Raw genomic sequence first — 25225 nt, 5'->3', positions numbered from 1 at the left:
TTATTATTTCGTTTTTTTTTTTTTTTTTGCTGTAAATCCAAATTTAAAGGTGCTAAATTAGAAACCGCGGCGCAAACGGCAACGCGGACAGCATCCGGCAGATTTCTGAGGATGCCTGCATCGCTGCAGTGCTGCCAATGCACTTGTCACTTTTTTCATGAGTAGACCGCGTGAAGGTATCATGTAGCCGCTTTTTGAGTCTTCACTCGCTTTCGCCCTCTTGGACACCTCGGTTTCTTTGTTTCAGTTCAGTCTTGTCAGATCTCGTGCTACTCTTGTCTGTTCAGGCGTGCGGCAACGGTGGCAGCGAGAGAATAGTACTTATCGTTTATTCCATTGTTATCAGAAACTACGAAGTTTGTGAGATCAATGACGATCGTTGAGGTGGTCGAAGCTATGTTTTTCTGTCAAGATTTGAGAACATTTTTTACGTCGTTTTTATCGAAGGTTAGAAATTATGCATGATAGTTGTTGGCTTCGTTTTTCCTGGACGACTTTCGGCCCTGCACATCGAAAGCTTACTTGCTTCTGCAACGCAGTGAATACGTTAAGAGATCTGTCGAGAGAGCTTCGAATTTCCAAAGTGCATTGACAGAATAGGTACGTTAAGTTTATTGACCATAAAAGCATTTAATATTTTGTTTGACTTTGCACAGTTGCACTGTTTTTAACCAAAAATAACTGTAAATGTTTTGCTAAAGAATCATTAATTCTTGTTTGAATTTGTTTTAAGCTTATTTTTATCTCTTATAATAATATAATTTAAAGAAAATATATAAAAAAACATTTTCTTTCTGTTGTTTCAGCAAAATGACAGTACTTTGTCCTCATTATGATTCTGTGATTGGATGGTATGTAACAGTTGTTGGTCCTGATGGCCCTAAGAAGAGGATAATTGTGTCCCCGTTGCACTACTATAAGGAAATGGGAGTTGTTCCACCTGTTGGTGCTATTTTCACTGATGCCGATTATATAGGCTTGGAAGATGATTCATTTGATGAAGAGTCAGACATTCTGGATCCTTATTCCATCAAGTGATCTTTACGCGTTACCATCAGTAATGAAAGTTGGTCCTAAGCCTTCTGTAGCATCAATCATACCTGAAGCTGGATTTTCCAAGATTTCCACAGATATGACTGACGATCTATTTATGCCAGAAGTATCTGATTGCCCTCCACAGTATGTACCAATTATACCAGAAATTGGAGTTTCAAAATCGTCACTAAAAGCGACAAATTGTCCTCCACAATATGCACCACTATTACCAGAAGTTGGAGTTTCAAAGTCTTCACTGAAAGCGACACAATTTCCTTTACAGTATACACCAATTATACCAGCAGTAGGACTTCCAAAGTCCTTACTGAATTTTGCAAATGGCCCTTCACAACATGCAGGACTTACACCAGAATTTATACTGACAAATGTTTCTGAAACCGATGAGCCAACATCCATGTACTCACCAGAATTTTCATCCTTCTTGTATAATCATCAAACGACAACAAGTTCTATTGAACCACAACCATCAACTTCTAATGCGGTACATGATATATATTCTCCAAGTTATTCATCACTTGATAAAAGTTTGATGTCATTGTCATACGACAATTACAATGAAGATGATGACTATAGCATGAAAAGAGCTTAAGATGATTCATAAGGTGAACCTCATAATATGTAAATAATAACGTAAGTTTCCAGTATAAAATTTGTCTTTGTATTTCAATTGTCAAGTAACAATTTTATTTTATTTTTAGAGTTAGAGTTTAAATAACTTAACTAAAGCTGTTTTTTGAAACTCGTCACAAAAATTATTATCAAGACATATCATGATCATGAACCTCGCATGTTAACTGGTGTTCAAAACATAGGAGCAGGACCTCGGCTAGAGGTTGCCGAGGTGTTTTGCTTCAATGAGCAAGGTATCTTCATTTATTTCTTGTATTAGTTTTTACCAAAAAGATATTGTAATAATTTTTTAAAACGATTTAACACTTCAAAAACTAGATATTAAACTTTTCAAAAATCCCAAATGCCACTTTAATTTATTAAAACAATTTTTTAATTTGTTCCAGGAAAACAGGACTTTAATTAATCTGAAGTGTAATTGATGTTAATTATTTAAGTTGTTCTGCGATATTTGAAAGTAATTTAAGAGTTTAAATGCTATCATGAAGTTTTGAATAAGGACTATTTGATTGTCATAGAAATTTTGTAGCATTTATTTTTCAAAGTTATCGTCAGATCACAAACAAACTGTCTTTGTGTTATTAATCTGTTAGTTTTAAAGCATGTAACTTTTTTTATCACTTAAATATTTAGTTATCAAAGTTGTTTAAGAATATTAGTCTTCCCTATATAATAATAATAAGAAAGCAAATAAATAGTTCTATAATTTTGAAAGGAACATTTTGTTTTTTGCAATAGTCCTAATTACTTTTGATCTGTATTATACCAAGTTTCAAACATAGAATATTTGCTGATTATCTTTCTGAAACAGTAGCCACTGTTTCAAATTGAATGTATTGATTCAAAATGAAGCTGCCAAAGAATAAACTGTGACAGTTAAACTTTAATACATTTAATGATTTTATTTGAGTTTTTTAATGATATTTAAATAGCGATGACAAAACAAAACAAAATTATTTTAAGGATCTCATTGCAATTAAGTTTGAAAACAATTGGACAATGGAAATGGTAATTTATTGCAGCAATAGAATGAAAAAAAAAATATATATATATATATATATATATGTACCTGTAGTACTACGTGAGTAAATGCATCAGGATTGCCACCGCCAACTCCGAAGGATCGAAGAACGAGTACCAGCATGCGCATCATAAAAGGCGGCGAAAAGCAAAGTCGCCTTTCCCACGGTGACTTTGCGTGCATCGCCTGCGAACAAAGTGAGTTGTTATAAACTTATGATGTTTGGCTAAAATTAAAATTGCAAGATGAATGATTATTATAACTTTAAAAAAATGTTAGATATTTACTTTGAAAAGGCCCCAAACGCTGAGAAAACAATAAGTGACGATGCACAAGTGCCAAAGGATACTTGGCAGACAGTGTACCGATGCTGCGATTAGCGGCATTGCTCCTAGAAATAGGATAGATGTTTATTTTACTTATTTGAATGTGCACATTCAAAAATATCGATTAGTTTTCACTACTGCCTTGACTCTTTTCGATATCAAATAACTACTATAAATGAAATCATAAAGATTTCGCAGCTGTTCCGTTAAGCAAGTTATATTATCTGACTTTATTGAGAGTAATAAGGATAATAAAAACTTGCAATATAAAGTTTTATATTCAATTCGCAATAAAATGGCTAAACTTTAATCTCGTAGGTTGAGTTAATCGACGTCGAATCAACTGACGAATCATTTTTCAACATGTGCGAATAGTTGGTTGCGGTAACACAGGCAGACACCAAGACCAAGAGTAGCTCGAATACTAAATTCTTGACCTTTCAATGATGTGCCATGCATGAGATTTAAGGTGAATATGAGTTTTTTCACTTAAGTGTACGATCAAATGGTTTTTATTCGGTAGTAAAAAGATTTAAATATTTAAATCTTTAAATCTTTTAAGTCGTTAAATATTTTTATAAAAAAATTTTTTAAATTATTATGTTAAATTAATGCCGGTACCGTCAGTGTGCATTACTATATATATATATTTTTTTTTATTTTAGCAAGAGGTGAACTAAAGGCATTTAACAAACAGTAAAATATGCTATGATAGCTGTGTTTATTTATTGTCATATCTCTTGTTCAAGCGCATTTAATAATCAGTCACAACAATTTTAAAGGCAGTCTTTTTATTTTATTTATGGAAAAAAGAGTAAAAGAAAAGAAACAAAAGTTTATGTTATCTGTGTCGCGTCAGTGGAAAAAAGTATAGATCATTAAACATTTGCACTTCAGATTGAAATGATAAAAAATTAATTAACTAAAAATTCTTATGATTATGTCTCATTCAGATATAAAGTAACACATTGGTGAAGTTGTAAAAGTCATCTAAGACGACACTTCTTTTTATGTGTTTATTTTCTCATATTTAAAATACTGCCAGTTTATTTTTATGTTAATTATGATTTTAGAATTCTTAATGTTTATTATGATCTTAGAATTAGCTTTAATTTCACGTCCGTTGTAAATATGTTACGTAATTAAAATATAACCTCATCAAAGCAATTCTGCAATATACAATTGTTTAAAAATAATATAATTACTATTAATGTGTAAACAAGTATATTAAACCTTGACTTTATATTTTTTTCAGCTATCGCGCAATTGAGAAACAAGCATTTATGAAGTACAATTATATGGTTCAATTGACTGAAGTAATGCATTGTCATCGATAAGCTCTATTTACCTCCCATAACAAGCCTGCACTTCAACTCGTTCAACAAAGTTAAAAAGTGCAAGATTACGTGTACCGATGACGTATAGAGAGAAGGGGAAGCCAGTTACGTTCGCAGAGCCAAGGCTTGACCAGTTTGCGCTTGGCTGTCAACATGAGCGAATCACTGGTTGCGGAGACGTGCGCCGGTAAAGTTAAAGGATGTCTGGACAAAAGTAGTTTGGGTCCTGAGTACTATGCATTTCGGGGTGTACCATACGCAGAGCCGCCCATTGGTCCGCTAAGGTTTGCTGTGAGTTTTTTTTATTTTGCTTTGATTTTTTTTTGTTTAATTGAATATTAATTTTTTTTATTCTTGTTCAGAACTTGAAAAATGTAATTATAAGACTGTGAATTTATGTATACATGTTTTTATTTACTTTATTCATGCAATGTATGCATAGTGACTATTGGATAATTGAAAAAAGGTCTGTGGACTCATGAAGATAATATTATATAATACTCAAGTATGTGTGAGGCTATTGCTTTAGATAAAACGTGCACGTTACAGAAAAATTTTCAATTCAAGTTGACGTTTATGATATCTGTTTGTTATTACTATTAAAATGACTTTGTGATTAAATATGTGAATGTATGTGCGCGTCCGCAAATGATTCGTATGAAAGCTGATAAGCACTTATATTGTTTAAAAAGATCAATCAGTACTCTTTGATTTTGTGTGCATTGAGTTTTAAATCAAACGAAATCATCCTTGTAAGCAAGGCAACGTGCGTTAAAACATGTATACTAATTCGCTTTTTATCTGAGGCGGCGCCTACAAATTAGCCATCAGCAATACTCAAGTGTTTTCTTGTGAACGTGTGCAAAATTTTTTACCAACAGGATCCAGTGCCAGTAAAGTCATGGACTGGAGTTCGCGAAGCGACATCGTTCGGTTCAAATTGCACACATATCAATTTCTTGACGCTTGAGATGACAGGAAGTGATGACTGTCTCTACTTAAACGTCTATACGCATAGCTGCGAGAAAGATAAACGACGACCGGTAATGATCTGGATTCACGGAGGTGGTTTCGTTGGCGGTAGTGGCGATGACGACCTTTACGGACCCGATTACTTCATGGTCAAGGACATCGTGTTTGTCAGCATCAATTACAGAGTCGGAATTTTAGGTAACGTTTCCTTGTAAAATTATCGGTTAAACTGATTCCTCGATATGAGCAATACCAAAATATTATAGGCAATTTAGATATAATTGTATTTTTTCGCACACAATGAATAGTAAAACGTGTTTGTTAATTTTTTTTAATAAAAAAACTTATCGGATTATAGGATTTTTAAACTTGGAAGATGAAGTGGCACCAGGTAACCAGGGCTTCAAGGATATGGTATTGGCCTTGAAATGGGTCAAAAGCAATATAGCAAACTTTGGCGGAGATCCTAACAATGTCACGATCTTCGGCGAAAGTGCCGGTGGTGCCGCTGTGCATTACCTGACTATTTCACCGTTAGCGAGAGGTAAGTCGATGGCGTCGTATTACAATTGTGCAGATTTTTTAAAACTATAGAATTAAAAGTATTAGATAAGAAGGTCGAATGAAAATTTTCAGGCCTTTTCCACAAGGCGATTTCTCAGAGTGGTGTAGCTTTAAACCCCTGGGCCTATCAGACGAATCCAAAGTCCAAGGTATATCGGGTATGCGAAAAATTGGGATTTAAGTCTCGAGATCCAAAGCAAATAGTCGATTATCTCAGAAGCATCGATAGTAGAAAGTTAGTCGAAGCTCAAGAATCGATTTTGACCGAAGAGGTAATTATGATTGCCAAAGATTGTTATTTTTTGCTGTATAACTTGTTAGTTAACATCAATCATTTTTAACTTTCACAGGAAAAAATCCAATTCACGTTTGCCTTCGGGCCTGGAGTGGATGCAAAATCGAAGAAACCATTCATGCCCATCTCTATTGAAGAAGCCTCAAAAGAAGGTGCCCAGGTACCTTTGATTATTGGTCACACCAACCTCGAGGGTGCTTTGTTAGCCAAGGGTAAAAAAAATTACTTTAATTCAAAGATGCGTTGGATACATTGACGTTTGATCGATTTTGTAGGCATAAATAGAGTTTACGACAAGTTGAACGTCAATCTTGAAAAGTACCTGAATCCGGAGTCTGTGAAGTTGATAAAGCAATGCAACCAGTCCATTGATGATCTGAGACGACTGTATTATGGCAATGCGGAAATAAGTGAAGCAAATTCAAAGCCACTTTTCGAACTTGCCGGTGATTTGTACTTTGTTGAGGGTGTACATAGAGTCGTAAACATGCAAGTCGAAGCTGGATCAGCTCCGACTTATCTTTACCGCTATACGTTTGATAAGGAACCTTCAGCTTTCAAAATGATGCTAGGCGTTAAAGCGAGTGGCAAGTACAGAATATAAATAAATAACTAGCTTTTTTGCATGGCCATATCCAGATTCAGTAATAAATTTGAAGCTGTACTTCTTCTTTCAATTAACCATATGAATGTTACGAAATTAAAAAATTTCGATTTCGTTTATTTGCAGGAGCTTCTCATGCTGACGAATTGCCGTATCTCTTTCGTGCTCGACAGTATGAAACTATGACGTTTGATTCCTCAAAAAAAGGAACAATCGGCCACAAAGTTATGGAACGCATGATAGACCTTTGGGTCAATTTTGCAAAAACAGGGTAAGCTCATGAGTTTAAATTCAGTTTGTGTACAACAACTTTATAAAATTAGTAATATTATTCTTATTGATCGATCTCTGAATCTTTTGCGCGCGTACGTGCAATCTAACAAAATAATGAATGCATCGGTTGCGAGGTCAGCTGAATCTAATTAGTGTGTATTCCTTGCTCAGGAGACCGACATTAGAAAAAACGGAAGATATGCCTTTCTACTGGTTACCGGTAAACAGCGGAACGTTGCTGCGTTACTTAAATATCGATGAAGACCTGCGAATGGAGGTTTGTCCGAATTTAGTGCAACGCTTCTTGATTCATAAAGTTACTAAGAACAAGCTCTAGCCGATAGGTTAATAATTATTTACAATTTATCATGCTGTTTGCAATGTAAGTTTATTTTTAAGCCATTTTTAGAATAGTTTTCATGTAAAACGATGTTCGAAATATTCATATAAGTAATGCATCAAAAAACAAACAATAAAAGTATTTTTTAAGTAAATGATTTCATGAGAAAGTTGTGCATTCAAAAAATTTACTTTTAACCGTTAACATGAATGGACCGTTCGGTATAAACAAAGCAAGAAATTTGAGTTTGCTTTTCGAACTGGCTGGTGCGTTAGAAGGTATTAATTGGAACCCTATTGGTGAGCATTTATAGAATGTTTCGTTTATTAAAAAAAAAAACGCTAAAATTATGATTGGTACGTGCGTGATTTTTTAAAAATAATTTAATTAGTAACTTTCATCAAATATCTTAAGCTTAAATTCTTTTGATTACAGGAACAAGCCACTGAGACGAATTTCCATATCTGTTTAGTGATTGGAATATAAATATGAGAAAAAGAAATGATTAGTTACAAGTTTTCAAAGATTTGATAAACCTATGGAAAATTTGCAAACTGGCAACACAGGCCTTTTCAATCACTAAATAAATAAAACATTTGAATGTTGTCTGCGTTGATACAGAATCCATTTCGAATGGAAATGATGAATTTTTCACGCGTATCTCATTTGCGGGCCCTCAACACACCACCAATCCCAAACAAGACCGAAGATATGCCATTTTACTGGCTACCGGTGAGCAGCAGGACGTTGCTTCATTATTTAAACATAGACGTTTTGCGGATGAAGGCTCGAGTTTGGAGCATCGCTATACTTGGTTTGCAAAGTCACGAAGAATAAGCTCTAGAGAAAACACAAGATGTTACGATATCAAATAAAGTATAGTGCACTGCAATTTTAGATAAAAACATTTTATCAATAGCGCAATGCACAATCTTCTATAGCGTCTCCGTTATAAAAGGTGATATATATCTTACTACTTTTTATCTCTTTCTCTCTCCCTCTCCTTTTATTTCTGCGCTGCAGTTGCCACTATCAAGCGCACACATGATCGGAGATAAACAGCATCGCGGAAGCAAGTTGTCACGTGACAGATTCACGCAAGTGTATATAGGCAGTGTGCCGGATGGGTTCAGCGCTCGAGGCCCCTGCCAGTCCGGTACAGCCGTTCAAGCATGGAGCAGCAGCAGCAGTGGAAGATCCAAGTGTCAACGGCGAGCGGGGAGCTACTGGGCTCGAAGCAGACTAGCTGTCAAGGCGACGACTATTTTTCTTTTAAAGGAATACCCTACGCTAAGCCGCCAGTTGGTTCACTTAGATTCCGAGTAAGTTGTCTGGCTTGTTGTGCGTCTTAAACGTATGTTTGTATCATTAAAACGGGTGCTTGTTAGTCTGCGAGTCTAGTTTCGCGATTAGAGAATGGCGATGCGATTTAGTTTGATGATTGGCTTAACCGAAAGATTTCAGTATATTTTGTTTTTGCAAAGTACAGCTTGAAGTTCAAACAATCAAATCTTTTTCAAACATAGAGTCGCGGATAAAATTAGAGATATCTACCAGAATTTGAATGCAAAAAGTGACGAAAGATAAGTGTAAGCAAAGTGATAACATATCAATTAATACAATTGGAAGGTTACATTGCCTGATTGTGATTGACTGTTTTAATTCTTGTAATTTTCGAAACGGAATACACCCATCAAAATTTTGTAGATTTTTTTCTGGGTTGAATTTGTTGACTGCGTTTTTTTTTTGTATAAAAGTTAGATTGCATTAGTCTTGATAATAAATCACACATTGGTACGAAATAAAAAAATACAGTTTTTATGCAAAGAGGTAATAATTTCTTCATTTATCTTGACTGAAAAATATTCAGTTAAACAAGTGAAAAATGACTAAGATTTATTTTTAGAACGATCCAATGAATATGTGCATTTTGATAAAGAACTGCAATTAATGAAAAGCAAGGTAAAAAAACAATATGCGTCGTTTTTTGATTTCGAATAAATTTACACTCCAGATAAAATATTTGTCCTGACTACGTAGCTTAAAAAAATTAAGTAGACGAAATCAACTATCAAAAAGTATAGGTATAAAGAACAATAAAACACTGGCTTTTTCGTTCACTCTTATAGTTTTTGGGGAAGCTATTATTATAAATGAGAAATTGCACTTATGTAACGCAGAAATAATTAATCTTGTTATCAAAGTTAATACAGGTAAATATTTTTTTCGTAGATACAAATGCAGACAACAGAAAGTTATAAATAAATCAAAAAGCTCTTATCTTATTTTTATCCAACCAGATATCATAAAAGATTTGAAATCAGTTTTTTAACTCGTTACATTTTATTTGAACAAAAAAAAAAATGCAAAACTGAAAATATACGATTCTACTCTTATATGCATTTTCAATTGATCACGCAGGACCCAGAACCTCTGAAACCATGGACGGGAGTACGCGAGGCTTTCAATCATGGTCCGACGAGCGCGCAATTAGATCACGCCACAGGTCAAATCCACGGCTCGGAGGACTGCCTGTACCTCAACGTCTACACTCGCGGTTTGGACGAAGCCGAGAGAATGCCGGTGATGCTCTGGATACACGGAGGTGGCTTCCTCTTCGGTAGCGGTGACGACATCTCCTTCGGACCGGACTACTTTATGACCAAACGCGTCGTCCTCGTCACCATAAACTACAGGCTCGGAGTCTTAGGTGAGAGCTAGATTTTTTTTGTGTCATAATATAACCGAATGATTTTTCACGAGAAAAAAAGAAACTGAAGTTAATATTCTATAAATCCGCGCAACTAATGTATGTCTCACATTATAAAGGCAAGTTTGCTGATAGATGAACTCAGATCAAAAGCTCCACATGTTCGCAGTCCGCGTAACTATTCAGTGTACGAACTTGGCTGTTGTGCAGGTTTCCTGAACTTGGAGGACGAGGTGGCGTCGGGCAATCAGGGTCTCAAGGATCAAGTAACGGCTTTGAAATGGGTCAGAGAAAACATCACCAACTTCGGAGGCGATCCCGATAATGTAACAATCTTCGGTGCTAGTGCCGGAGCCGCTTCCGTTCATTACTTGTGCCTGTCTCCGCTGGCGAGAGGTGAGCTCCGAAGAATATCATTTATCGATTGGGTCGTACAACTTGATCGTTTCCAGGTCTCTTTCACAAAGCTATCTGTCAGAGCGGCGACGCTTTTTGTCCCTGGGCGTCAAAATCAGAGCCCATCGAAAGCGTTTACGAGTTCTTGGACCATCTCGGATGCAAAGACAGAGAACCAAAAGCTATTGTAGAGTTTTTGAGATCCGTTAACTACAAAAAGCTCATCGAGGCGCAGGAGAAATTGCTTAACCCTCAGGTGAGTAGAATATGCAAAAGACATCGACCTCGTGATTTTATTTACGATCTTGACGCGCATTATGTATCTTTAGAAATGGCTGCAAATGGTTTTCCCTTTCGGTCCAGGAATAGACGAAAAATCGGACAACCCGTTTCTACCGGTACCAATTGCCGTGGCGGCCGAGGAAGGAGTTCAGGTGCCACTTATGATCGGCTACAATAGTTTGGAAGCTATCTTCTTGCACAGATGTATGTATTATACCGCATAATATATATTCAGTATAAAACTAGTGAATTCGCTTCACTTTAATAAAGAACCTGATCCACCTATTCGAGTCTTTCAGTCTTACAAGCCGCTGGTTTAAAAGAGCTGAACGGTGACTTTGACAAGTACATAGGTCCAACGATTTCTGATCAAATTCGACCGTATGGCGCGACACTCGCGGATCTCAAACAGCTGTACTTCAACGGTGAAGACATAGGCGAGCACAACCTCCGCAAGATCATGGAGTTCTGGGGTGACTTAGGGTTCGTCGAGCCTATCCACAGACTCGTTAGGATACAGTTTCATAATAGTGCAGCTCCGACGTATCTGTACAAGCTGTCCTTCGAGAAAAACATTACGTTGACCAAGAAGTCACTGGGTTTTAATATTGACGGTGAGTAAATAGCATCTCATTCGAATACGCGAATGTTAACAATGGTATACATTTCGATATTAGTGGTGGTTTAAAATTAAGTTTCGAGCACGAAGTATTAAAAAAAAAACATTAATTATGAGTAGCACCACAATATAACTCCAACTTTCTCTGCCTACTATATTGTGTTTAACTGTTTCAATTGTAACTGACGAGTTTCTCTCTGTCTCATTGAAGGCGTTAGTCACGGCGACGAGCTGACTTATCTATTCAGATCAAAGGAATGCGAGGCCGCGAACCTGGAGCAGCTGCAGCCCGGTACTGGCGCCGACAAAGTCATGAAGCGCATGATAGAACTGTGGGTGAACTTTGCGCAGACTGGGTAAGTAATTTATCTATGAACTTGCAGACGATATAACGTTATAAAAACGAACCCGTTTGGCAGTAGATAAATGCAGTATGTGGTCGGATACATCGATACATTTTTTCTCAAATTCGCTCTGGTATTAAAACTATATTTACGTATGATTATTCGCGCAGACGACCGACCCCAGTAAAGTCGGAACTGGTGCCATACTACTGGCAGCCTCTGGCCAGTCACGTGGTGCTGCGCTACTTGAATATAGACGAGGAGCTGCGGATGGAGAAGATGCTCAATATCGAGCAACGCTACTCTTTCAAGAAGACCTCCCGACAAGTCTACTACTGAGAACGACCATAAAACTGTGATTTTAAACTTACTCAATACATAAATATACATTCTTATGCTCCAAACGAAGATTCACTGTTTAATCCACTTCTAAGCGTGAATTTCATGTTTAATATCGCATACATCATCCTCAATGATGTTCCCTCCGACGACGAATAGTCGAACGTATATTTTTACGATAAATCAATATAGATACAAATATATACGTGACGTCAGCGTGACTTTGAAAAAAAATCGAGTTCAAGACGCGCTGCAGAATTCCATTTATAATACTGGTGTATTATTGGCGCTTGTATAGACAACCAAGCGAGAATAGCGCATCATCAATTATGCCTGATGCCTCGCTGACATTGCGCCCTAGTTTTACTATGATATTAGCTGATGATTATTATAAAAATTTATGCGTATTATCATGTACTCATATACGTTACCGATGCTTTGACAAATCCAAATTCCGAGCATATCGAGCTTGAGTAGGCACCTGTAGACCGCCTCGCCGTAGTCGAGGTTCATGAAGACGTGGTAGAGGAAGGAGCCGATCCAGGGACTGACGGCGCCGATCAGATGGCACCAGGAGAGAAAACCGGTTAGCGCGCCGCGCGCACCCCACGGCAGCATGAACGGAACCGTCACTAGTATATAAACAATGGCAAATCCTGAAACAATCATACATTTTTCCTGTAATACGAACTCATTAATGCGTTTTTTTTTCATTACACAGGTTTTTAAAAGAAAATAAACATCGCGAGTTTTTTACAATATCGCACCAACAGTAGCGACCAGCGAACAATCATCAAGCTGTTCCAGAAGTTAGACTGCAGTCACGGCTCTCTAAGTCTATATACATATACACATCTAGCGTCATCGTCATCATCATCATAATCATCGTCGTCGCCTGAAAAGCTCTGCCACAAGCAGCAGCAACTAGAAAAGCTCTCCGATAGACACCTCTGGCAACCTACGCAGCCCTCGTCCTTGGCCTTGAACTCAACTCGTAGTCGGCTACTGTGTGCGACTCTGAAAGAGCGCGGTACCGCTGGAGGGAGAGAAAAAGACAGAGAGACTTATTTACGCACTGCGGCTACGACGATGGCTCTCTTTCTCTCTCAACGTATGACGTATAGGTTTACACGTACAAGAGAGAGAATGAGAGAGAAGATCGATGTCTAGCTCGGGAAGCACTTGAATGGACGTTATGCAGCCGAGCGCGCGCCAGAGAGAGAGACAGAGATGAGGGGTGGTAGTAGTGGTGGTGGTGCAATGTCAAGGCCGCACACGCGCGCAGTTACAGCAGCAGCAGCCCACTGCCCTCTTTAATGCCTTTTATCGAGTTTCGTCGCCACCGTCCTGCGGGCTTTTCTTTCGTTTCTATAGGACATAGAGTTGACTGCGACGATTAGCTGCATCATCAGGTACGAGGCGGGCAAATCGATGGGAGCAGAATTAGCTATATATACGCTCTGCTGCTGTGGGACTTTCTCTCTGGAGACTCGGTGAGGATGATTTTCTATATTCATAGAGGAGGATGAGAGCCTCCTATTGCGGATCCGTGATTCAGACCCTCGGGATTTCCGCGTTAGACTCTTCTTACCGTCGATCGAGTTACGTAACTGCGCGTACGAATTCATGAAGCACCGTGTATAGGATTTTAAAAAATTCCCTTGTAGCATGAGCTAGAACGCCGGATTTCTCTTTCCTAATTAGATTGCAGGTCTGACTCTTCCTACTGCTCTTGATATATGAAACGAAGGTTAATACCGACTGTCACACCTCGAGTGCGTATAACAGAGTCGACCCTGAGTCGCGTGATAAACTATTTCCAAATATATTTGCATACTCGAGAATTGAAAAAAAAATACGGTAAAATTGTAATGTATCGATACATATCGATTGGTGTGTCCGTGAATGTACCAATATTGTAATAATTGAAATTATTATACCGACGAACGGAGAAGTGCTATATCACGTAACCAGGTCTCGCGTGACCAAATGGATGCCGGCGTCTTTTATTGCGGAGAAAAAGGTGTCAGTGGCACACGAATTTTCACCTCATCGTGATACTCGAATTTTTCATGTCCGATATGTGGAAGAAAATCGATAACGACCGGCCATACAACTCTGTAATTTTACGAGCATCTCCGGGAGGCTATAAAAAAAAACCACAGACCGTGTTGCTATCCATCCTGAATGTATGAATTTATTTTTATCTACTTTTGTAGAACAGACGATGAAAAATGGACACCATCACTCGTAAATGCGGCTGTATCGTTGAAATATTGATATGCAATTATCCTGAGCGTGCTGCGCGTTTAAATTTCAAGCTGTATATATCTAATTAGTTCGAGAAACTATCTGCAGATTCCATCAAGGATCATTAATTTCATGTCCAAATTGCTTCTGCGAGGATCTCTATTAGCCTCATCTCATCAGTTCTACGCGAATAAATGTAAAATACACCTACAATTTTTAAACAGAAAACTACACGTTTCGTTACACGACTTTTAGCATCGACCAGCAGCTGAAGTAGCAGCACGTGCACTTGAAAAAGTCGTCCCTGTACACTACAGCGAATAATCCGTTCTCGCGCGCGGATTAAATCGAGCCGCGCTAATCGGAGGGGATATACTTTTCGATTACGAGAGGACGAGTTTTTGTGCCCCGGGAATGTAGCGTATGTGTACAAGTGCTCGTATATATAGGCTTTCACGAGATACTGTAAATATTTCCGCTTGTTTTGACCTACATGAAGGACTTTTTCGTTGAATGCGAATGTAGGTGCGGACAAGCATTTTTTAAAATAAACTTTTTTTAGTTGTGGTAGAGTGTGTGGTAGTTTATATAGATTCGATGTTATAGACACTAATTGAAAAAAAAGAAATGAACGTTTCAATTCAAGCTTTGCAAATTCGACGTTTTTTTATACCGAGAAGACACGCTCCGACGCCAAGTGCTACTGTCCTCTTAGCCAAAATCGGGGTAAGATAATTGAGTTTAGTCTCTAATGAAGCATCCTGGCAGTTAAAAAGGATCGGCTAACTGAATCGTTGTAAATTTGAAATCATGATAAATATCATTATTCGCCGTGACACATGTTGTTCCGAGAGTGTATGCGGGATTATAAGTCTTCCAGTGCTTTCTCCACAGGGTTTAACAGCAGAATGCACGTGTATTTCGTTACATAACGCGAGCGTATTATATATTATATAAGGAGTAGGGATTAATGGATTTACCGGTGTAATGCACATCATAAATTGCCAGAGCTCGTTTAACAGAGCCCCGGCAATACTCCAGAACAAAGTTTCAAAATAAAAAAAATTACGATCTTATTGCTCCATATATGCACCGATGCATTAATTTCCTCGTGCGCTCTTTAATTACGTAAAAGCCACTTAGCGTGATAAGTTTGCAGGAAACCGGAAACTTATATCACACGTCACCTTGTTCCCAAGGTATTCTGCGCTATCTAATTGCAAATAATGCAGCACGCATAATCGCATTAAGCTCAAAATATTATATTCTAAATCAATATTGTATGGCTCATTGTCTTATAATCATGAACTCACCGTGCGTCAAAATATTTACAGTCTCATTGTGCAGGCGGAAGATGCTCCTGATGCACTGGCCAGGTGTCATGAGTGGCCTGTATCCGGAGCGAATATGCGGGTTGAACTGCAGGTGCTGGGGCATCTCGCTCCAGCACCTGAGCACCATCTCGCCGTCGTCATCGTCAGCCGGACTGCTGACTTTCACCGGAACATCTTCGTCGACGAGGACGAAGTCGTCAGCAGTGTCGTCCGGCCGCGTCTTCGTCGGCAGCCGGTTTGTCGACTCATCACCGGCTGCCGACGGCGGCGCTTCGCCCGGGGCGGCCGTCGTCCTTGCGCAGCGAGCAGTCACCTGGCAGACTGGGCCGACGACGATGTCGGCCTGAAGATTAAACTGACCGGCATGCTACGACCCGCGATCGAGTCCCTGGGATGATCGCTGCTTGGGGGCTGCGCTTGGAGATCTGTGGAAAGAGAAGAACCATATGTTAGAAAGCGCTCAATCGATTGTATGGTACTGGCAATAATCTGAAGATACCGAACAAGTATACCGATCGAAGAACCGTATTTTTTGCGTTAAATATATTCGTTATTGACCCTAGGTCCATTATGTGATTGGACAATTTATAGCCAGTCTTAACTACTCTATATTAGACGCGTGATATAATTTCCTGTACTATATGAATTAAATGTAAGGATGACGAGTGTTGCCCTACATTATACTAATTAACTAGTAACGACCATTGATATACTCGATTGTTATTTGTCTATTTATTTTTAAAACGAAAGACACGTTATCATATGCTTCTAAAGCTTGCTTATCCCGTTTTTCGAGAACAAAAGTGGAGAGCGTTCAAGTCATTGTGATCACATCGTTTGTTATTCAAATGTAAACATGCAAATTGAAACGGATCCTTTGCCAGGGCATATGAGAGCTTTAAAAGAGATACACTGATCTAAATGAATTTAGCACACGGATTAATCTGGTGGAGAAAAAATTAATTATCATGAAAAAGATGCTTTATTCATTCGTGTTCGTAAATATATCTCTATACGTAGTCTGAGTATTCGATTTTTCTGTCATCAAAAAACATGCTATATATCTGGAATACATCTACCACGCGAATTGCAATTCACACTTTTTCACAGTGTTTCCCTTTCAACTTTCAGAGAAACATGTTTTTCTATATATGCAAATATTCTATATAAGCAAAGTGGAGCAGCTCTCGAGGCACCAAATCCTTTCTTTTTTTCATACATGAGCTTTGAATGCACATAGGTATATATACATTTGTACGAAACAGCGAGGCTAACTAGGGCGCTTTATGTTTTGCGATTTTTCTGTGTATATTCCTCCAACTAGCAGAACAGAAAAGTTGGACCACGCGATTCAGACTACTTAATTAAAACAAACTCGTGATTAATTATGTAATTTAAAAATTCGTGAGCAATGCCAGATGTGCAACGCGTTAGTTTTGTTTAAGAAATGTTATGAAAACTTACGTATTCAGTAGCGTACTCGTTCTCGAGAACAATCATTAATTCTGAGCATATTATGTTTCAAGTGCAATTTTTACTACTACGCATACACTTTAAACTAATAAAATTTTCAATTTAAAGTTCTTTATGGGTTAATTTAGCAAAGCTTTTGTCACATTACTACGCGGTGATCGATAATTTTTACTATTATCATTTCATGGTAAATATTTTATTTTAAATTAAACGCGTTCTTCTAAAACGAAAGACCCTCTGTAAATTGATGCACATACATCTAACTCCATTCTCGTGGGATTCTTAGGTAGAACGCAATTTATCTGACAGAGTTGAGGCTTTTTCTGCAGTGTACAAGTTTTAATTATCTGTTCCTCTCGTGCGAGTCTTAATTAATCAGGAATATCATGCTACGACGTCAAACTCGCTAAAACGAAAGAAAAACATCTTTGATTGATAAGCAACATCATGTCGTTGGCTAAAAAAAATCTTCGCCGCAGTTAAGATCATAATGAAATAACTAATAGTCTCTTTCAAACATTTGCACACCAGAAGAGATAAAAAAGTAAGCACCTGGCTCGGGACGTTTAATTAACGCCCGCTGCTCTCTCTCTCTCCCTCTCATTCTCTCTTCTCTCCGGCTAAAAATATAATCGCCTCCGGTTGACTGTAACGATCAACGCGCTTATTCATAGCGCGCCGCTAACTTTCATTCGCGCGAATTTTTCCTCTCCCTTTCAATCGCTTATCATCATACGCACGAACACTATACTGGCTTATCTCGACACGCGACTCCCGGAATTAACGATTTTTCCATCAGCCTGATGACTGATCGCGGGCCTCGTTTTTACTGATTAGGGTTGAAAAATTAAACGAGAAGCGTTCGCCTCTTGAAAAAGTTAACGAATTTCGCTCTGCTATACATGTAAAGGTATATAGACACACAAGACCTTGCATTATCATCCAACTTCCAAGCGAACAGTGCATCATCGCACGTGTGTACCTATAACAACATTAATACACACTCGATCGACTGCACTGCATGAGATCCAAAGCTCTCGCACACATGTCCCATAAAGGAGAAAATAAAATTGTAAAGCAAGCCCCTGCAAGCTCGACATCGAAACATACTTGTTCAGTGCGGATGCGCTTCTCGAACAGTCTCCACGTGAGAATCCTCGGCCTCTCCTGTACTGGTTATTGGTTTCACCGTCTTTTGAAAAAAAGCTCAGTACAGTGCAGCCTGAAGCTCGAACAACGAAAAATAACACCCCTCTCAACGCGCGAGAGCTTGCGGAACGCGGAAGTGTCCTGTCGCGCGAGCCAGTCGAGGGTTGACTGTTTCCACGAGTGCGCGGCTGCTGCTGCTAGCTTGCGGACTTCAACCCCCTCTCTTCGCTCCCGCTCAGCTGCAAGCTCAGCGCGCGCCGTCGCTGAGGAAACGCGCGCGCGGTGATCGTATCGATCGGCCGTACGTCTCTTCTCTCTTTTGTGTACCGCAAGCTCTCTCGCTCTCGAGCTTTTTTGAGGTTATGGCCCAACCGAGCGAGCTGGGGATTTGCTTCCTTGGGAGAGGAGTGGGAGGTTGGCTGAAGTGGGGTGAGATTTTGAAAAAGGCGCGGGATGAGCTGCAGTGTTTTTGGTTTGAAGTTTGGTACAGTCCATTTTTTGAGGGTTAACCTTGTGGCCTGTGCTTTTGTTGGCCGATAGATGCGAATATAGATAACAATTACTATTTTTTGCTGTTTATCGTTTCCCTTGATTTCCTTTAAATTTTCTTCCAAATAAGCGATCATCCATCATTCGTCGCGTTTTCAAACAAATAAGAAAAAAACACTAAAAACGAAACTGATGTATAAGAACTTAAATATTCTTGTCTCCGGCGCTCGAAACTTTTCGCAAAACTTCCAGCTTTCCCGTCTACTTCATCCATCCTCGGAACACCTGTTTCTCAACTGGGATCTGAATTTTTTTTTTCTTCACAAAGGATCTGCAGAATTGTATACACTTCGTCGTAAGAGACTCAACTCTCAATAGCCGAGAGAAAAGTTTAGGAAAAACCAAGGACGACGAAAGAATATCGATAAGAGGGCTTTGATAGAGGAATCCGGTTAGTGGGCACGTGCTATTGTTCTTCTCCTTTTGTTAATTCAGCTTTTGATTTGGACGATGGAATTTGCGCTTCTGCAATGCATTGTGGAGAATAGAATTCAAAATTTCTTCGTAAAAATGCGTAATAAACAATTTTAACTCGAAAAGTTGACCTCGCTTTATCCATTGCATAGAAATTAAACACCACAACCTTACAAGAAAGAAAAATGTGTCACGCACTCAATTGCTCGAGGGAAGAGCACTGAAAAGAACCGCAGTCTTGCAGAGCCGTGCGGATTTAAAATAATGCGGCAAGCGGCGCGGCGGTTCGTACAGCTCCGAAGAATTGTGTCAGGACACAGCTGATTTAGGCGCCCGAACGCGGCCGCGCGATCGCCTACTGTACGCGTGTATACACTACATATACATGCGCGGCAGGTATACGCACACACGTGTATACCTTCGGAGCAGAGCAAGAATGTTTAGCATTGCAGAAAGCTCGAGTGTTTTTTATGTGCGGATTTCAAGGATGAACTTTTTTTTTGTAAGAGGAAAAAAATGACGCAGTTTATAGGTTTTCCTCGGAAGCTTTTTTTATCTTAATTGACGGGTATACGCGCGGTTTTACTATTCTTTTTTATATTATGTCATCGCACGCGGTGTAATATGCAGTCTTCGATTATTTGCAAACTGTCTGCGAAGCGGATGTTCTTTCGGGCCGATGCCAAAATCGCAGCGAGTGATCTCATCGAGGAGACTCGAGTATAGGGCTTGAGAGACTCTTTAAGCTTGGGCTAATTAGTTTTTTCAACTCCATGCCAAGTCTTCTTATGAATAAGTGAGGTATTCATAAATCTGCAGTCGTTATATCTCGTGAGACGAATCCGTCCGCGTTGTATATGACGAACTTATGATATTCCAAAAATGTGAAAGCACAGTTTAGTGAAACGAAAAGTTTCGGATAACTTTGTTTGATCGCGAAAAATTATACACCAGATATACCTACTAAAGTAAATCAGGCGCGCGCGAGTGTGAGCTGCGAGTGCGATCGACGCGTATACAGGCCTATACATATAGGAAAAGCCCGAAATCGAAAGAGCTTCACTGTAGGCCATACGGATGTGGTAAGCTATAGAGCTGCGGCGGCGGCGGCGACGGCATAATTATCTCATCCGCAGCGGCGAAAATAGCCCATAGCGTCGAATTTTCAGTTTCAAACACAAGACCCTAACGGGCAGATGGCTCACGCTCTCGAGAGCGAATGGGCTAATAAGAAATAAGAGAGGCGAGTGTGCGGCTGTCGTTTTGTTGCTTTTATAAACGAAGAGGATTGGGGTTTGTAGGTGGAGTGATAATAAAGACGTTATGCAATTTGTTCAATTGGTGTACACGAGTGAATCGGTGTGTTGTGTTGGGGTTGCGAGCAGCTCATTGTTTTGCTTGACGGCTAGTGACAGATAACTCGGTGCTCGAGACGTGCAGCGGTTTAAGATTGCGCGAAAATTCAATTATAGCGAGAAAGTACTTTGTACATATATAACAGCAGAATTTTTAGGGAAACTTTGATAAAATTTCAATTTCACTAAATGGCGCGCACTTGGCCCAGTAATATTTATACAGAGCGGCTACAAATTACGTAAGCGTCGAGCGAGCTTTCAAATTCGCGAATGCAAAGCAATGAACGAAAACAAGCATCGCTGGGGGAATAATTACACTGTGTATATCGCGTAAAAATGATCGTGACAAATTGACGCTTTACACGGCTCACGAATTATCGAGGCTGGTGACCTTTCGAACTCGACTCGATGCTGACGCGACAAACACGAGGGTCCAACTGCGACATCCTGGTGTCGAGTTTGAGGCCAGAGGTGTATGATATAAGTGGTTATTACTTTCTTCTGGTCAACATCCAAGTGAGCCGTGCTAGCCCGAGGTGTTTGCATTGAGAATTTATCTTATCGGAGAGAAGTGTGTGCTTGTAAGTTTTTTGCTCGAAATTCGGCAAGGTCACGAGGCTGCTGCGGATTGTGAAAGTCAAAAGTAAAAAACGAGATAACGTAAGCTCTCGCGCAGCTTTCAAGCAAACGTTTTCACTGAACACTGAATCGCTAATTTTAAGAGCCATCTCTCTAACAGCAAGAGAGAAAGAGAGAGCTTAGCGCATACTTGAATTATACCATCTGTCTCGCTCGAGCGAGCTTCAAAAGTCACTCCGTCATAATATACAATGAAGGAGCGAGCTGTATAACACACTATCCTCTCGGCAGCTTCTCGGCTTCGTCGTATAATCTTCGCCACACTCTCTACCCTTCCTCTTCCCTACATAAAGTTATATACGTATACGTATAGGATCAAGGATTCCCGATGGATGCGCGCTTTCTCCAAATTGATTTTCCCCGCGATAATGACCCACATAGCAAGTCGAGCTTTTCAGGGGGGGAAATTGATTAATTACTATTGTTCGGAAGAAACTAATATCCAAGTTTTTGTGACTTTATTTTTCAAACGTGTTTAATTTCGGAGTGAAAAAAAAACACAGCTCACAAGTCAGCCTCCAAAACCCTAAGCGACTAATCGATATTAAACCCAGCGCGCACCAAAAGCTTCTTATTCCCACATCACTCTATCCAACCCTCAATGGCTCACATCATCCGCAGCCACACATCGGTGCATCGTATAAAGAGCCCTCGTTCTTCAATCCATTTTTTCCACAGAGACCTGCATCTCACGAACACACTTGGAGTGTGTGAGAGAGAGAGAGAAAAAAAAGGCGACACACACAAGCATCGAATGGAGGTCGAGGCGCCTGCGCGTCTCTCGTTCGGCCCTCGGTCGGGCCTGCGTAGTCCTACACCTCGACGGAATACACTCGGCATAGTGCGGCCTGGAGCGCCGCCCTCGTAAGATGAGCAGGGCCCTCGTCTCGCGGTTAAGAGGCAAAGTACTGCTACCATCAGCCGCTCCGATCGCGCTCCAGACGACGATACAACGATCTCGGATCCATCAGCGGCGGCAGCAGCAAGCGCCCAGACGGGACGAGTTACTGGAACGACTCCAGAGGTGCAAGGTACACAGAACTTGGCCAATTTGTTTAACTCACCCCGCTGCGCTGGACTATGTAGTCGGGATCGGACAAACACACGCACACGCGCGCTCAGCTGTGATATACTATCGACCGCGAGAGGCATGCCGCCGCGCAGAGAGCTGACTTTCGCGCGCTCAGGGACGTACGAAATTTGGTAATTCTCACACGCGGGTTCGTCAGCTTGTGCGATATTTTCTCTATCTTTCTGTGCTTACATGCGCCTTTCTTTTATTTTTACTATTTATCATTATTATATGCAGTTGCTGCGATGGATATGAGTTGCTTTTAATACGAGTTTCGATATTGGCAGTTTGAGAAGGTCCGACCCGCGGGGGTGCGATGCTGCTATACTGCACTGCGTCACTCTCTCTCTCTCTCTCTCTCTTTACGTGCGTCATGATGGTTAATTGATTTTTTGGCTGTGGCCAAGTTTTCCGACTTTTCGCTCATACGTTATTTGTAAAATAAAAAAGTACTAAACAAATTTCTCTCCGACCACATTGCATGCCGGTCAATATCGATCGAGCATTCTTATCGCGAGTGCACGAAGTCTATACTTTCAAAGTCTTTTCGCGAATCTTTCGATTTCTATATAGTCTTGAAAAACTGTCAATATTTACTCGTAATAGTTGATACTTGTCTAGATCGATTACCGTCTGTCACGTGGATTAGACGATGCCACATTGTTTCTTATACTTAAACATTTCTCTTATCACCATATTTTATGATACTGTTATACTTTTATTCTTGCATGCATAAATTTTGTAATGCACGCAATCTCGATACATCCTTCACTGCCTTCATATATAGCGCGGTCTCGGATATACAGTCGCAATATTGGAGCTAAATCACGTTTCGAGGATATTTCGTAGATACCTACTAAAGTCGATTTGGAGCTTATTTCGCTCGAGCTTATTATTAGTTTTTCCACTTGAAATAACGTAGCAATTGCGTTCGACGATACTTCATTTCATCTTCGCGCTATACGTGTAAAATAATGAAAGGAAACTTAAATGAAAATTAAACTAATTATTGATCGAATTGAATAAGGATTTTAAAAAACAATAATGTCACCTTAAGAGAAACACGCATTAGCCAAATAATGTCGATTCCATTTTCAGTTGGCATGCAAAAAGCTGTGGATGACATCGCTAGATACAGTGCTTTCATCATCAAAGTCATTCGCACCGATTAAGATTACTGTGGGAAGTAATTCGAACAGATCGAAAGTTCTTGCATCAACCAGTACCTTACTAGCTTTGCAAGTACGTATTTTAGGTTTATCATACACCGGATCCTCCGACGCATTTTTCTTTTCATTATTTGTAGTGACCATTTTTCATTTTTCTTTTTCTTTACCTGCAATACGCTTGAGTCATGGGATTGAGTTATTGATTGACGGTTTAAATTTTTATATCGACTCGTGAAGGTAAGGATAACATACACTAGTTTTCCGACGTTGTACGCGTTCGTTCTATTGTAAAATATTGGAGTAAAAATAAATAAATCAATAAACGATTACAAGTTCATACTTATCGCTAGTTTGGTTGTTGTTTTTTTTTTACAACACTTCGTAATAGCACACGTTTTATTTCTCTCGCCGACCATATATGTATATATCCTCGACGAACATTGTAAAGGCCATAAAAGTATAGTTTTAAATGCAAGCGTGTTATGTACTCAACTGCATGTCTTCCCTCGTGTCGTTGTCTCGTAGAATAACCAAATTTCTCTCCATTTTACTAACAGTAGAGAATTGTCTATCTGTTGTACGAAATAATCAAATAAATTACAAATAAAAATCTATGCACAAATCAGTAGTTCCTCGTAAACACTCACAGACTCCAAAACAAAGTCCAAGGCTAAACACACTAGCAGCAAAACACACAAATCTCGTGTAGCATCACTTTCGCTCTTTCGCACTGACTCGCGTCGCCGATAAAATACCTCACGCCGCTACCACGTGGTGTCCTCCCGAGCTTCCCGCGCGAATAAATCCCTCGTCGGCTGGCGCCATCTCGATACCTTCCGATAATATCGTCGGCAGCACGAGAGCGCTAATACATGTCCGTGCGGCGAATACACACAGTAGTACCTAGCCGACGAGCAACCGACATAGATCTCGATCGTGTGTGGTGTGCGCGCGCGCGCGTACATATATAGACTGTGCGCTCGCGCGAATGGGGCCATTGGCACCGACGAGGCGAGCTGCTCTGCCTCCTGGACGACATGTTGTGGGCCTATTTGAACATCTGCAGGAACTTCTTTAATCGTTGGTTACTCGGACAGGTGAACGTACGTATCGTCGTCTCTTTCATTTGATCGCAGCGTCCGCGGAAGGGCACGTCGTTACTCGTTGGCGAATGTAAACATTCCTCAGCTGCGCGGCTTCGAATAAGTTTAAAAGTGCACAAATATATATTGATTGACGATAGTCGAGTGTTTTCTCCGCTGAGCGCTTTAACCGCAACCGAGAAAACAAACTAGCCCACCTGACACCCCAAGCCCCGCGCCGAGAGTACACACGGTAAATAAATACTCGCCACAAATTTCGGATCCTCAATCGCAGAAAATTTTCAAAGTGCAAAGATGAGAAAACTAGCTAACGAAGTAGCCATGCAGAGCACCGCGACGATGGAACGCCTCGCCGGCAGACTCAAGGTGATGAACGACGACGGCCGCTCGCGTCGGAGAAAGTTTATTCAAAGAGAATCCGCGGATGGGATTCGAGAGAGACATAAGTATTCCGCGTGTAGTTTTCTAGGTTAGCCGGCGATATCTGCGCTCTTTTCTCTTCTCTAGGTGCACACGCGCGTTTGTATTATTGTAACCACGCGAAAGATGGACGCGTCACGTGATTTATTTTTTTTTACGGCGGAAAGAGAGAGAGAGAGAGAGGGGAAGA

General features: G+C 39.9%; 5 protein-coding genes across 17 annotated transcripts in view; 4 read left to right on the top strand and 1 right to left on the bottom strand.

Moving 5' to 3' along the window:
* Positions 1-24569, bottom strand: part of LOC100115660 (progestin and adipoQ receptor family member 4) — a 28658-nt gene extending 4089 nt beyond the window's left edge. The window contains exons 1-6 of one of the 4 annotated variants that reach the window (XM_016982799.3): positions 24160-24569; positions 24006-24084; positions 15672-16117; positions 12540-12764; positions 2995-3098; positions 2756-2893 (exon numbers count right to left, since the gene is read on the bottom strand). In XM_016982799.3, the coding sequence (XP_016838288.1) occupies positions 2756-2893; positions 2995-3098; positions 12540-12764; positions 15672-15819 (615 nt within the window). In that variant the 5' untranslated portion in view covers positions 15820-16117; positions 24006-24084; positions 24160-24569. Of the gene's footprint in view, positions 1-2755; positions 2894-2994; positions 3099-12539; positions 12765-15671; positions 16118-17156; positions 17572-18275; positions 18721-24005; positions 24085-24159 lie in introns of those variants that run through there. The other 3 variants (XM_001608228.6, XM_031931973.2, XM_008217652.4) reach the window with 3 other exon arrangements.
* On the top strand, positions 22-2261 carry LOC100678649. 3 transcript variants are annotated; one of them, XR_004345078.1, is made up of 4 exons: positions 22-600; positions 807-1686; positions 1755-1919; positions 2073-2261. XR_004345078.1 is itself a non-coding variant. In XM_031931974.2 (3 exons), the coding sequence occupies exon 2, from the start codon at positions 986-988 to the stop codon at positions 1643-1645; it is 660 nt and encodes a 219-aa protein (XP_031787834.1). In that variant the 5' UTR covers positions 22-600; positions 807-985; the 3' UTR covers positions 1646-1686; positions 1755-2030. The 3 variants fall into 3 exon arrangements, 1 of the variants encoding a protein (XP_031787834.1); XR_004227934.2 differs by having other exon boundaries at positions 807-1658; positions 2073-2221; XM_031931974.2 differs by lacking the exon at positions 2073-2261 and having other exon boundaries at positions 1755-2030.
* On the top strand, positions 3412-8391 carry CCE-A6 (carboxylesterase clade A, member 6). Of its 3 annotated transcripts, XM_016988145.3 has the most exons (10): positions 3412-3502; positions 4289-4661; positions 5252-5540; positions 5701-5886; positions 5979-6178; positions 6257-6413; positions 6477-6788; positions 6932-7076; positions 7250-7355; positions 7854-8391. In XM_016988145.3, the coding sequence occupies exons 2-10, from the start codon at positions 4524-4526 to the stop codon at positions 7902-7904; spliced, it is 1584 nt and encodes a 527-aa protein (XP_016843634.1). In that variant the 5' UTR covers positions 3412-3502; positions 4289-4523; the 3' UTR covers positions 7905-8391. The 3 variants fall into 3 exon arrangements, with proteins under 3 accessions (XP_016843634.1, XP_032455970.1, NP_001165962.1); XM_032600079.1 differs by lacking the exon at positions 7854-8391 and having other exon boundaries at positions 7250-7580; NM_001172491.1 differs by lacking the exons at positions 3412-3502; positions 7854-8391 and having other exon boundaries at positions 4503-4661; positions 7250-7581.
* CCE-A5 (carboxylesterase clade A, member 5) lies at positions 8553-12177 on the top strand. Its single transcript, NM_001172489.1, has 8 exons — positions 8553-8740; positions 9840-10128; positions 10339-10524; positions 10581-10780; positions 10854-11010; positions 11106-11420; positions 11637-11781; positions 11940-12177. The coding sequence occupies exons 1-8, from the start codon at positions 8591-8593 to the stop codon at positions 12106-12108; spliced, it is 1611 nt and encodes a 536-aa protein (NP_001165960.1). The 5' UTR covers positions 8553-8590; the 3' UTR covers positions 12109-12177.
* LOC100124191 (serine/threonine-protein kinase Doa) overlaps positions 20438-25225 on the top strand; it is a 30592-nt gene continuing 25804 nt past the window's right edge. For 3 of the 6 annotated variants that reach the window (XM_032601038.1, XM_031931971.2, XM_031931970.2), the window contains exons 1-3: positions 20438-20574; positions 21950-22302; positions 23442-23585. In XM_032601038.1, the coding sequence (XP_032456929.1) occupies positions 22141-22302; positions 23442-23585 (306 nt within the window). In that variant the 5' untranslated portion in view covers positions 20438-20574; positions 21950-22140. Of the gene's footprint in view, positions 20579-21949; positions 22475-23441; positions 23586-25225 lie in introns of those variants that run through there. The other 3 variants (XM_032601037.1, XM_032601039.1, XM_032601041.1) reach the window with 3 other exon arrangements.

Source organism: Nasonia vitripennis, chromosome 5 (genome assembly GCF_009193385.2).
Source record: "Nasonia vitripennis strain AsymCx chromosome 5, Nvit_psr_1.1, whole genome shotgun sequence".
In the NCBI taxonomy this organism is placed as follows: domain Eukaryota; kingdom Metazoa; phylum Arthropoda; class Insecta; order Hymenoptera; family Pteromalidae; genus Nasonia; species Nasonia vitripennis.
This window is presented reverse-complemented; position numbering and strand designations above follow the sequence as displayed.